The sequence below is a fragment of the Heloderma suspectum genome, chromosome 5 (genome assembly GCF_057233095.1).
Source record: "Heloderma suspectum isolate Gila_16-S chromosome 5, 16-S_ref, whole genome shotgun sequence".
Lineage (NCBI taxonomy): Eukaryota > Metazoa > Chordata > Lepidosauria > Squamata > Helodermatidae > Heloderma > Heloderma suspectum.
The window spans coordinates 47007003-47021221 of record NC_139462.1 but is presented as its reverse complement, the minus strand read 5'-3'; the positions used below and the strand labels follow the sequence as shown (position 1 = coordinate 47021221).

Sequence of the window (14219 nt, the reverse complement as noted above, 5' to 3'; positions counted from 1 at the left end):
GCCTTGCTTTGGATAGGCAGTTGCCTATCCAGATAGAATTGAGCCCTTAAAGCTTTGTAGTTAAAGACCAGCATTTTGAATTGGGCCTGGAAATGGACTGGCAGCCAGTGCAGATCATTAAGCACTGGTGTAATATGATCAAGTTGGTCAGTCCTCGTTAACAATCTCACTGCCCTGTTTTGGACTAGCTGAAGTTTCCAGGCCATTTTCAAAGGCAGCTCCATTTTTAATACATTATTACAGTAATCCACACAAGAGGTTACCAAAGCATGGATAACTGTAGCTAGGCAATCTCTGCCCAGACAGGGTCCTAGTTGGTTTATCAGTCTAAACTAATAAAGGGTGCTTCATGCCACCAAGGCCACCTGTGCCTCCAGGTTGTAATACTGGATCCAAGAGCATCCCCAAACTACAGACTTGATCCTTTAGGGGGAATGCAACCCCCTCCAGAACAGGTTGAGTATCACTCAGCCAGGCAGAAGAGCCATCTAGTACCTCTGTCTTAATTGGATTCTCAGTTCATTGGCCCTCATCCAGTCCATTACTGCACCCAGGCACTGATTCAGAACACCCACTCCCTCATCTGGATTGATGAAAAGCAGAGATGGAGTTGGGTGTCACCTGCATATCAGTGACACCTCAGTCCACATCTCTGGATAACTTCTCCCAGTGGTTTCATGCCTACTAGTAGGAAGCGTGTCTGTTGTTGGGGTTTACTCACAAGTAAATCTCAATTCACAGCCTTGGTTTTAAAAGCTGGCATAGGATGTGCAATGAGATAAAGGAAGAGAAAGTATTTTGCCTACTAAGAAAGCCAGTGTGGTGCAGCGATTAGAGAGTTGGCCTGGGAGACCCAGGTTCTAGTCCCGACTCTGCCACGAAGCTCACTGGGATACTTTGGGCTAGTCGCTTGGGGCTGTATGCTCTCAGCCTAGCATACCTCACAGGGTTATTGCCAGGATAAAATGGAGAGGAGGAGGAGCGTGTATGCCACCTTGGGTTCTTTGCAAGAGGGAAAAAAGGCGGGATATTATTAATAATAACAATAATAATTGGATAGAATGAAATGGTTAGTAATGCTGCTGCTGATGATCCAGAGAGAAAGAAAGTAGTTTCGTGCCCGCGTTTCCATTATTAAAACTTAGCAAGAAACATATGGGCACACAAACCTCTCTGCTTACTCTAGTGATGAGGGAGCAGAGAAGGAACGCGCTGGCTGGGATTCAGACGGAAACAGAGCTGAGCTCCCCCGCCCTGCGCTGCCCTGCCCTGGCTGTAACGGAGAGTTACCGGGGTGTGGCTAGAGGCAGGAAAACGCGGGGTTGGCCTCGGCAGGCCGCCGGAGAGTAAGTCTGAGCCCAGGGCGTGGCGCGCAACAAGGGCGCTCGAATTTTCCTCGCCGTGGCATTCGTAGCGAGCGGCGTTCGCGTCTGCACTGCGTTAGTTCTAAAGCTCCGGTGAGTACGGGGGGCGGGGCGGGAATCGTGGCTTCTATGTTGATCCAGAACTACGTGGCTAGAGGCCACTAAAGCATCGAGTTTCTAGAAAAGCGGAGGCCATTGTGGGGTGCTCAAATTAAAAAAATAAAAATCCCACACTGTGTGTGTGTTTAAAATATATGTTGTGGTTGCGCTGGGGAAGATCTTGTCTGCCTGGGACCCTCCCCTGCGCTGCTAGTGCAAATTGAGGTGAAGCCGGAGGAAGGGCGACACGTTCCCCGGTTTGGGGCGTTGGTCCTCGACGGGCGTGTCCCGAAATCGCGAATGTGGTGCTCCGGGTTCTCGCGTTTATACGGCCGTTTCCTGGGAAGCCCCGGAATTTGCCGGTAACTTTTCTGCCTGCATTCTGAACGATCCGCCGCTCAACCCGAAACCCTTGTTATCTCTCCTCCCTTGCAGCTTGTTTTCCTCGCTGATCAGGCCCCGAAGCCATGGCAAAGGTGAGTCATATTTTGCTTTCTCGTCTTCTTACGTTTTAAAAATTAGGGGCGAAAAGGCAGCCAGCCAATTGTAACATTAGCGCCACTTTGCGGGAAATTTTTTGATGTGCATTTCTTCATTGATTGCACTTTTATCCCCGCGTTCTCCTTAAAGAGCTCAGAGCGGCATGCATGGTCTCCGCCGGGCACGTTTATCCTCACACCAACCCTGCGAGGTAGAGTAGTTTGCGAAACAGGCAACCAGTGTTCTTGCAATTGCAAAACAGAGTTTTTGAATTGTTCTTGTTTTAAAACGATACTTGTGGGAACATAAGCCCCCCTCCCCCTAGTTATGGTACTCAGTCAATGTCCTCTGTAGTCATGATGTCTTCCATCCCTTTCCCACAATTTTTCTTAGCCCCTGGTCTCAAAGAAGGATGAGCTGTGGTGGGTGGGAAAGTTCGGCATAACCACTGGGGCGTGGAGACTTTCACTTCTGCTCTGACTTTCTTATTGCTCAACGCTAGATTTTGTCTTCATCCAAATATTTAAAGAGAGGTTGAGTCAGGAACACAGTGAACTCATCCTAGTCATGTGAAATCCACGTCAGACTTTTTCCATTTTCCATTTTTTTAGCCACATTTCCTGCACTCAGTAAATTTGTGCTGTGAGTGGGTGTAGCTTATTTCTAGTGGCTAAACGTCCAAAATATATTTTTTAAAAAGTCTTGATTCCCTTTTTCTTCTCTTCCATTTTCCACTATTTACTCTTTTGTGGTCAGGCTTCCTGCTCACTATATTTATTTAAAAAACCAAAACCATCCCCTGAATGGCCGTTTTGAGTTTTTCCCCCTCTAAATTTTTGAAGTGGATTCCTTCAGAGTATTTGAAATATCTTGGCAAGACTTTCTTGGTGTGGGCAAGAATGGAAATGGAGGATCGAATTCCTTCACTGGAACTCCTAATGTCTTTTAATTTTACCAAAATCTTGGATGACACAACTTGAATTGGGATGTTGGTAGACAAGGATGCAAAACTCATTCAAATCTCCTCCTTCCCAAGCTGCTGTTAGCTACTGAGGAGGAAATATATGGGCTGAAGAATTTAAGATTGTAAGGTTTTTTTTTTAACTGCTAATAGCAGCTCTGGGGGATGATTTAAGTTGAGGTATTAGAGCAGGCCCTCTCCTCCCTTGCACCACAGCCTCAGTCTAAATTGGGACTTCCCGGGGCTGCTTTTTCTAAAATAAAGAGATGATTGATTGGCATTCCAGTTCTGGAACTGCCACATCAGATGTAGTTTGACACTGAAAAAGCTTAGTAAGTTCAGTCAAAAGAGAAATCTCTTCAAGCGCAGGATGTGATTGGAAGGAGTACACAGCTTCGGAGCAGTATACGACTACACAGAAGTTTTTTCTTAACCAATCCTTCCTTCATGGTTTCACAACCTCCACCACCTCAGCATTGGCTTTGTGATACAGCATGACTGGCTTGGAGCTTGGAGTCAAAACACTAAAAGCCGTTGTGGCCATGTGCAGCTTTTCTACCACTTAGAACAGGGGTGGGCAACTTGTGGCCCTCCAGATGTTTTGGCCTACAATTCCCATATCCTTGACTATTGGCCATGCTGGCTGGGGCTGATGGGGGTTGTAGTCCAAAACATCTGGAGGGCACGGGTTTGCCTGCCCCTGACCAGTCACTGTGTCCCAAATCTGACCTTCCCAGATGTCAAATATGTTCTTTTAGGTGCTGTACTTGTGCTATTATAGCTGGTCGGGCAGTCTCTTCCTCAGCACAATGGCAGCCTTGATGAAAAACATTCAGATCCCACTCAGCAAACCAGTAACGGCTGTGCATGTATTGCATGAAAATAGGACCATGTAAAACAACTCCTGAACTCATTTCCCAGTCCTGCAGCAGTGTATTGGTATTTGAAAGGGGTTAAGCATCTCTTCCATCCCCACCCAAAGGCTGCTTTTCAGTTTAAAAATCAAATTGGAAGACTGTTTCCTTCCTTCCATTTGCCCCTTTTAAAATTACCTGCCCAGACATCTTTTCTTCCTGCAGGGTGAAAGATACAGGACCCCTTATCTTTTTCCATGCAGGTAGGAAAGCAGGATGATTTCCAAGAGGAAAAATGGCAAGGGAGAAAAAAGTTAAGGCAGCAATCCTATACCTACTTACCTGAGGAGTAAGCCCTATAGAACTAAATGGGATTTAGTTCTTAATAGACATGTGTAGGGTTGCAGTGTATGCTTCTCTTCCCTTGCTCAGTCCTTCCCACCCTGCTGCACTGTTGCTCATGAAAAATACAATTGGGAGGCTGTTCATGTATATCCTACATTGTATACAGTTCAGCTCTGTTGTAACATTCAAGCAGTATTGCAAAAAACATAAAAGGTATGAGGAATGGATGAACAGGAGCTTACAACAAATATAATTCTTCAGTCTTACAGAAAATGCCCAGGATAGTAATAGATCTATTGTAAAAGTTGCTGGCACTTTGTATATGTGCTTGGTCTTGTTCTGCCGTAGAAGTGCCTGTGTGGTTTGTTCAATAGCTGTAGTGTTATATTGCAGTGCCTGCCCTTAGCGTCTAGAGTAACCTTCTTGCTGCCGTGCTTACCTGCTTTCTTTGTAATTGGAGGAGTTTCCTTGACCTGACTGACTTGCCTTTCCTAACAAAGCTGTCTCTATAGCAGCACTTGCAGATGCCGTGTGTGTGTGTATGTGTCATCCAAAGAAACCAGAAAACATGTTGCATCAGCTATAAAGGGCACATTAGGGATTTCCCTTTTAAAACAACGATAGGCAGCAGTTTGATCCCTGCTGCTCATGTATGTATGTATTTATTTCATTTCTATGCCGCCCAATAGCCAAAGCTCTCTGGGTGGTCCACAAAAATTAAAAACACAAAGTACAACATAAAATATAAAATATGAAAGGTGGTTGTTGTTGTTCAGTCGTGTCCGACTCTTCGTGACCCCATGGACCATAGCACGCTAGGCCTTCCTGTCCTCCGCTCTCTCCCGGAGTGTGCTCAAGTCCATATTCATTGCATCGGTGATGCTATCTAGCCATCTCATCCTCTGCCGTACAACCAGAAGAAAACCTAGCAGCAATGCAGAGATTTAAAATACAGATTTAAAAGAACAGAGCTAAGAGACTAGGAAGCTAAAATGCTGGGAAAATAAAAAGGTCTTCACCTAGTGCCGAAAGGAGTACATTGTAGGTGCCAGGTGAACCTCTCTAGGGAGCTCATTCCACAGCCAGGGTGCCACAGCAGAAAAGGCCCTCTTCCTAGTAGCCACCTGCCTCTCTTCCTTTGGCAGGGGCTCCTGGAGAAGGACCCCTGAAGATGATCTTAGGGTCCAGGCAGGTACATATGGGAGGAGGCGATCCTTCAGCTAACCTGGCCCCAAGCCGTTTAGGGCTTTGAATGTTAATACCAGCACTTTGAATTGGGCCTGGACATAGATTGGCAGCCAGTGCAGCTGGAAAAGTACTGGTGTAATGTGATCTGGTTGGCTAGTCCCCATTAACAATCTCGCTGTCCTCTTTTGAGCCAGCGGAAGTTTCAGGACCGTTTTCAAAGGCAACCCCATGTATAACGCATTGCAGTAATCAAAACAAGAGGTTATGAGAGCATGGATAACTGTAGCTAGGCCATCTCTGTCAAGATAAGGGCATTGTTGGTATATCAGCCTAAGCTGATAAAAGGTGCTTTGTGCCACAAAGTCCACCTGTGCCTCAAGTTCTGGGTCCAAGTGCACCCCCAAACTATGAACCTGATCCTTTAGGGGGAGTGCAACCCTCTCCAGAACAGGTTGAACATTACCTAGCATCACCACTGTATAACTTCTGTTACTCATATGCTGTATAAAGAGAAACAGAATTTACACAGTCATGTACCCTTCATAACAAACATTTTATACTCATATTTTATTCTTGAGCATCTGTGTCCTGTTGGAAGAAATCCTAAGAGCACACACCTTTGTACATATTTAAAAAGCAGACCCCCTCATAACTGTGACTTGTAAGGCTGTACATACGGATGATAACATTTCAGGCCAGGGCACACTTGAAACAGTACAATAGGTCTGTTGTTGCCCATGGTATGCATGCGGCTGCTGTTTTTGGTTACACAGGATGTGAAGGTTTTTTGAAGCATGTGCTGGGGGACGAGAGGAGTGGGGAGAAGAGTGGTTTGGGGAGAAATGGCCAACTGGCCACAAAACAAAAAAGAACCATAAAAAACAAAGGGTCAGAACAAGGGCTGGAAAAGAGTACCACGAGAAACCTCTTTCCCAGATTAATTTCACAAACACTTGTACCTCAGAAATGAGTTCCAAGTATTTGAATGCAAAAAGGTGACAAAGTGGAGGACAGATCTTGGAATGGTGTGTGGATTGTGCTACCTCTTCATACAATTATTTGTAACAGATCATGCAATTTTTCCACCAGATTGCTGGTTTGGGTGCACCCAGTAAGAATGTTTTCACAACTTTAGTCTCTTGGACCAATGATCAAAGGAGATAATGGGCAGACTTTTAATTTCTCTGGGTTTTTCTTTTTCTTTCACTGTAGGGACATTGTATCAGTATGATAACAAATGTTGCAAAAGAATAAGCAAGGGTGGCAGATGCTTAAAGAATCTGTTTAGGAATAGAGGGTGTAAAGGCCAAAATAGATGTAATACAAGGGACAATCTTCCAGTGTTTTGGTTTAAAAATAAAGTGAGAAGCTGTGGAAGAGCACTGGATGAAGAGGCTGCTTAATAGCTTCTCATCCCATCATTGAACACTAAAAATCCCCCACCATATTTTTCTCGTCATGGAGAAGAAAGATAAAGTACTACTCCATATCATTTCCCTCTGTGATGAGTAGAAAAGCAGCTGGGGAGATTCTTAGTAGACAAATGGCAGCAGGGAAGAAGGTTAAGCAGTCTGTCTTTGCTGAAATTATTTATTTATTATTTAAAGTATTTCAGGGGAGGAGCCCTTCCAAGGCAATGTACAACAGTAAAACTCGCACAATAAAAACTGATGCAGTACTAAAAACAGTAAAAACATCAACTGTAGCAAGCATTCTAAAAAAAACAAATACCAGCACAAAACAAGACCTACAACACACAACTGCAGCCCTGTCCAATAAAACATAATCAGGAGTATTATAGAAAACCCAGAGTAAAATTATGGGTTTTCAAGGCTTCTGCTTTAACTGGTGGACAGACTCCATAACTGCTCTTCATTTAAAAACAAACATAAACAAATCCCTTTGCACTGAGAATCTGTGCTAAGCAGGTCCTGTGTAATACTTAGTTTGGCCCTAATTTGCCCCCCCCCCTTACATCACCCATGTAGGCCAGGAGTAGGCAACCTGGTGCCCTCCAGATATTTTGAACTACAGCTCCCATTTTGGACTATAACTGCCATTGACCAGCCCCATCTGGCATGGTCAGTGGCAGTTACAGTCCAAAACATCTGGAAGGCCTTAGCCCATCTTAACCCATAGTTAGACCACTGTGCAAGGTTCACACGTAGTGACAACCCAGTAGACCTCCTGCTGCCTGCTTCTCTGTTTTCAGAGTGCATGCATGCAGTAGTGTAGTGGCAAATTCAGAAGTGCAGGATCCCTTTGTGACAGTCACAGCCACGCCCCCTTCTCAGATTGTACAACCTTGTAAGATATACAGCTGTCAACTGGGATCCAAAAACAGTGCAGCTGAGAGTAACGCAGTGGTATTTCAATTGGACGTCTGAGAAAAAATGCAGGGGTGTTAATCTTTTTCACCCACTCACTCAATCCAACACAAACATTTTAGTTTTTCAAAATATGATAGTCTGTGGAAGCTTCACCCGCTCAACTCAGCCCTCATGGACAGATCCCTTCTCATTTAAACAGCCCCCTTGCACACTCCCTTAGTGCCTCAACATTACCCATTAGCTGTCCCTAAGCTAATATAATATAATCTTCATTATATCTCTCTTATCCTGCAACAGAAACATCCACACACCCATCTGGATTGAATCACACACACACATACACACACACACACACACCCTTCTTTCTCCTCTCTCTCCAACTGATTTTTTTCTGTTTCCCTTCCCTCTACCAGGGTTTGTTTGCCCAGATGCATGCCAACCTTGAACCAAAAAGTGTAGCTGATAGAGCAGGTTGCATTTGGCAATTCTGCTTGCTGTAGAAATTAATGTTCAAGAATTAACAGTGCAATCCAATGGGCGTTTATCTCGAATTAAATTTACAGAGATCTAAGGGAAGGCAGCTGCAGTCCTAAGCACACTTACCTGGGAGAAAGCCCTATTGGCAACTGAACATAGTGGGACTGACTTCTGAGTAAACATGTATAGGATTGCGTTATAAATCCTAAAAACTGGCACAAACCAGCCACCTGCCCTGCCCCATAAGTAAATAATGGTGGCAGCGGCCCCTCCACTCTCCTGCTGCTGCTGTGGCTAGCAGCAGCCCTGAACGGGTGGCCAGTGTTGCAGGAGACAAGGGCAGCGCCGGGCGCACAGGCATGGACGGATGGGCGGAGAAGCCAAGAGCTGAGGAGGAGAAGGGGGTGCGAGAGGAGTCTGCAGAGCTCCCTCTTTCGCTCATTCACTTTGTCTGGCCGGCTCTGCATAGTAGATGAGAGGCAGCTGCCTGAACTACCTCTGCTCTCTCCTCCTTCCCTAGCAGATTGCGACCCAGCTGGGGGCTGGATTCAAAAAAAGTGCCGGAGCAACGCCCCGCATGACCCGCTGCCACTACACCGCTGCATGCATGTACGCGGAGGGCCTGGTTGTAGTCTCTTCTCTGTAGCTTCATTTACATAGTTCAGGTCCTGGCAGCTGCCCTGGATAATGAAATCTTAAGCAGGCTGGCAGCTTTCCAGCAAGGAGGAAGCCTGATCTGAAACATCTGAGCCCTCCTCTTGTAAAAAAAAACCCTAGTAGTTCACTGCATAATCAGTTCCACCATCTCTTTTAATTGAAATACTTGCATAACAAATGCTTGATGTGCATCTGCTTGCCAGATCAGGGTCTCAAATGATCCAGTATTTTTAATTGGGATTGTTTGTGTGCGGGTGGAAATTTATTGCAAAACTCTGCATGCACGATTGATTCTTCAGTCATTATATCATTGTTTCTTCTGTGCAATCTCTCCTTTCCTTCCTCCGTGTCTTTCTCTCTCTCTCTCTCTCTCTCTCTCTCTCTCTCTCTCTCTGTGTGTCATAAAACACTCTTTTGGAATTTGCCAACATGTTATGATAAGATCTAAGAATCAAGTTATCAGCACCCACACAAACTCTGTGTAACTCCTTTTAGCTACACAGTGCACTGCAGGCAACTTCCAATGGTAGTAATGAATAATCAGGATTTTCATCCCTCATAATTTGGTAGTGTTATTATTTGCCTTAAAATATGAATGAATAATAGGTTAAATGAGAAGTTGGTTAGGAAGACTACTATATGTGTAGTGACTATTTAAAAAAATGAAATTCTGATTTAGTCATTTTAGAATAGTCTTTTCATTAGACAAATTATAAAATGAACTAGAAAAAGGTTTCATGACATTAGTTTTAACTTGGAGCCCTCTTCAGGCATTCAAAAACCTAAGCATAGAGGGGACATGTTAGCTGCACCTCAGACTTTCCCATGTTGAATGCGATTACATTCCTATGTGTAGTCAGGGTTTGTGATCCTTCACAGGACTGTAACTGCATTCCACCAAGTATGGTTACGGTCTCCTTTGAGACCTTCTGATTCAATACTGGAAGGTTGCAGGTGCAATGGGGGCTGACACATGGATCCCCCGTCCCCTCCATGGTTAGGATTTTGACTGCCTGTAGAGGACTGTAGTCAAGGGGCAGTCAGCTTGTGGCCTTCCAGATGCTGTGGCCTACAACTCCCATCAGCCCTAGCTAGCATAGCCAATGGTAAGGGTTGATGGGAGTTGCAGGCCAAAACATCTGGAGGTCAACAAGTGGCCCATCCCCTGCTATAGTGTCTTAACACTGGGGAATCAAGATGGCTTATTTTTCTCTTGGCATTAGACACATCTGGGTATTAGCTTTTGTGACTGAATTAATGCCCCAGATCACCTAGTTTACTGGGGTTCCCTGTTTTTGAATATGAAGCACTTTGGAGGAAGTGCTATGTGATAGTAATAGCAGGGGTCTACAAAAAGCTAAAAGTTGTAGTTGCCATGTTCCTCCCCACCCCCTGCCAAGGATGCTCACCCTCTACTTTTCCTGTGTATGAAAGGCAGAAAGGGTGCATGCTGCCTTGTGTGTTGCGCTGTGTGTGTGTGTGTGTGTAGAGAGAGAGAGAGAGAGAATAGCATGGCAGCTGTCCTATTGGGATAGAATGATTCAACTTAGGCTTGAAATGACATGCATCTACTGCCAAGTAAAATGTGACTGCTATTCATACGCCAATTCTGCTTTGTCCTCTGCCCTTCCTTTGGCTTATGGTTGCCCTTCTGTGCCAATTTCTAGCAATAGAGCAGATTAATTGAAACTAGCAAGTAAATAGCTGTATTTCCTTGCTAGAGTCAAGGAACATAACTAGCTTAAAATAACCCATCGTGTAAGAATAAGGAGGTAGTTGTTGGTATATATTAAACTTGCTCATATCAGAACTGTGCCCAGCAGTGGAGAACAAATACTGAGGGTTATTTTGCAGGGAGAAACAGACACAAACAGAAATGTTCATTCACAAAACTATTTTCCTATGACAACGTGATATCTAAGGAGGTTTAGATGAACAGTTGAGGTGGTGAAGACATGAGAGGATTTTTTTTTTCATGTGGTGACTATTAGGCATGTTGGTTGGGGAAGGCTGCCTTAGGCAGTTGGCAGCTTCATTATGGAAGAGGGCTGACTGCCAAAGGAAAAGAAAAACAAAAGTTATTGTAAGAGCTGAAAATAACACTGTGCTTCTTATAAAATGTATAATAAAAAAATGTACTGTGAATTCTTAAATGAATCTACTGTGGAATAACTCTGCAATGATACATAATCATTCTTATGTTTAATTTTTCCATGGGTGCTAATGGTCCATTCTTTTGGTGCCTTTGTTGGCCGGATTTTGTAGGAAAGCTACTGGGATAGGTGTCTTCCTATTTGTCTTCTGTAGACCTCTAAATTCTACACATTTTTCTGAGTAGTTGATTGTTGGCAATGTTTCAGTTCATGGTTCTACGAGTTTTTCCTCTGCAAGAAGATACTTTCACTCAGTATTTTAGTCCTGCCATAAGAATTGAATTTGTGCCAAATCTTCTTGGCTAACTATCAGTAGACATGGACACTTCCCTTACTAGAAAATAATTCTCGTGATTCTGATCATAAGGCAAATGGGCCTTGAATAATGGCTTTCAGGCTAATATGACCAAAAGTACAGTGTGTTAAAGCAATATTGTTTTTCTTCTAGTATACAAGAGGTACCGTGAAGGACTTCCCTGGCTTTGATGCTAGAGCGGATGCTGAGGTCCTTCGTAAAGCAATGAAAGGCTTCGGTAAGCACTAGTTGTCTTATAAACTAGAGCCTTATTAAGAAAATCAGACAGGTGGAGTGGGGATAAGCCTTTTGACTCTGTGCCTCCTGTCATTCCTCATCACCCTTCCCTATAGCCTTCCACACAGCAGAGGGGTAGGTTTTGCTGCAGGGAGACTTCTCTACTCATGTAGGCTTCCCATATGATTCGGAACCCTGAATTTCCAGGTTCTAAATTGCATGGGGAGACTCCATGAGTAGAGCCTGCTGCAGACATTCCGCCACAACGCATGGAGGGGATGAAGATGCCACAGAAGGTGCGAGGCCAATGCACTTGTTGCCACTCTCCCCTTCATGCTATTTTAATTGTGTGCGGGGGTCAACTTCTGAATAGGGAAAGAAGTCGTGTTTTCCCATGTGATCAGTAAATTTGGGGCCAGGTTCTGATTCTTGCTTCCTCCCTTGACTCAGCATCTGTTCATTGATGTTTGCAAAAGGAAAAGTTAGGATGACATACTAAGAAAAGTAATCATGCATATTTCATGAGTTCCAGTAAAAGAAGAACTGTTAATACTGTCAGGACTTGACTTCCCAGAGACAAAGCCCGAATCACAGTAAAACCATTATTGCCGTAATTCCAGTCAACAGGTTTATGCCTTTTATGGCCCAAGTAAATATCAACAGGTGATGATTCTCAACAAAGAGTTAGACCAGGTTCAGTTCATGAACAGCAAAACCAAATGCCAAGCAGTCCTGCACCAAGCTGGTAGAACAAATCCCAATAAGTTCACCAAGTCCAATACGACGTAGGGAAGCTTTGCAGGTTATCCAAGTGTTGTCTCTAGCAAAGACTACTGCTAAAGGCTCCAGCTTAAATACAGGGGAGTGGCCCCTAGGGATCAATATTGGACAAATAATTGATCAAGAATTCAATTGTACTCTGTAGAACTCTTCAGAAGACAATGGAACTCTTGTTTTAAAATATGGATTAATAGTTCACTTATTTATTTGACTGGCATGCTTGAAATGTTAATGATTTTCTCATTATCTTATCTTAACTTTTGCTTATGTAAATATTGATGAACAGATGCCAGGTCAAGTCAGGAAGCAGAACTTGGCCCCAAACATGCTATTCCATGGTGTTCCATGCTTTCTCTCTTTGAAAAGTTGTGGCTAGGGATGAGCCTAAATGGAGGGGGAAACATGCATAAAAATCTTTGCCCCTGCAAAATGCATTTCCCGTTTTGATTATTTATTATTCTAGGGGCCCTGGAAAGTCAGGAAGCATTGCTTCAGTTTAATTTGAGTTCATGATGTCACCACCTAGACAAATCCGATTTGCTATATGGCATTGCCTGCGAGTGAGGCTAATACTCCTTGATCTCTCTCTGATCTGGTGTTGTGACATTAGTTGCCTAACTGTGTGATATCATAGTGGGATTATCTTGGGAAGAATACCATTTTAGTGTTTGTTTCTAAATGGTGCTGAAGCAGCAGATCAGGGGAAGCAACCACAAACAGAGGGTGAACTGCTTGAAAAAGGTAAGGGGGGTACATGAAACTTGTACCCTCCCCAAATATTCCTCTTGGTGCAAACATTTTCATGGGCACAAAATTGGTGCAACGCTACTAATACCACGCATTCTGATAGAGTCACACCCTTAAAGATGGCCTAAAAATAATATATTGTAGATCATAAAAAAATCAGATTGCAGATTGTAAAGAGACATTTATACAGTGTCCCCCCAGTAACAAAGGATTGCTAGAAAGTGAATGTTGATGCATCATATAGTCTACTTTCAACATTTGGCTCATTCATATGCGAAGTAAAGATGTTGTTCTTCTTGCAATAAGTGCTTTTAATTTGCATAATTTAAGGAACTGATGAAGAGCCAGTCTTGAAGATCTTAACTGGCAGAAGCAATGCTCAGCGTCAAGAGATTGCAGTCGAATTTAAAACCTTATTTGGCCGGGTGAGGAGACTGCTTTGAGTTGGGAGTTGGGTGTGTGTGTGTGTGTGTGTATGTGTGCTTATCCATATCTTGTGATGGACATTATTTTGGTTCTGCTGCTTTCCATGTTCTACATTACTTCATACTCTCTCTGTCCACCACCCCCACACCTGCAAGATACACACACCTTTCTTGAACATTTCATTTACTCCAGTGATGTCCTAACTGGTATGATTGGAGGATTAATTTTGAACTGTATTTCTCATTAATCAGGCATTGTTCATTCTGTCAATTAGGATCTCGTCAGTGACCTAAAATCGGAACTTACAGGCAAACTTGAGACTCTGGTGGTGTCTCTGATGAGACCTGCACGGCTTTTTGATGCCCATGCATTGAAGCATGCCATTAAGGTAAAATCAGTGGCACAAAATAAAAATATTGATAAAATGTTTGTTTTTCTAGGACTGAGTCTTCTTTCATTGTCAGATTTCCTATTACGATAATTGATCTGCTTGATTATTTATGGGGATTGCTTTAATTTTAATGACTTCATTAATTTTCCTATCCACCTGAGTAATTTCAGAGAGATTGTAGTGATCAAGTTTTCAATTGTCTTTTGTCTTCTGAAGGAAGAACATACAATGTCTGGCCGATAGAGTGTGTGCAATAAAGCCATGCATGCCACCACCTGAATTTTACAGTTACGTGTCCTTCATTTTAAATGCTCCTTTTATGTTAAATTTAGGATTGAACCTCAGTGTATGCTGTTCTGCTTCCGGTGGATTTTTTTTTAGTGGCTGCTAACAGCTTTGGCTTGTGATTAACTGCACCCTGTGCAAAGCTTTTAG

General features: G+C 43.5%; 1 protein-coding gene across 1 annotated transcript in view; it reads left to right on the top strand.

Moving 5' to 3' along the window:
* Positions 1–1296: 1296 nt before the first annotated feature.
* ANXA5 (annexin A5) overlaps positions 1297–14219 on the top strand; it is a 32198-nt gene continuing 19275 nt past the window's right edge. The window contains exons 1-5 of the mRNA XM_084855943.1: positions 1297–1457; positions 1899–1939; positions 11357–11441; positions 13298–13392; positions 13668–13781. Of these exons, the coding sequence (XP_084712069.1) occupies positions 1931–1939; positions 11357–11441; positions 13298–13392; positions 13668–13781 (303 nt within the window). The 5' untranslated portion in view covers positions 1297–1457; positions 1899–1930. The remainder of the gene's footprint in view (positions 1458–1898; positions 1940–11356; positions 11442–13297; positions 13393–13667; positions 13782–14219) is intronic.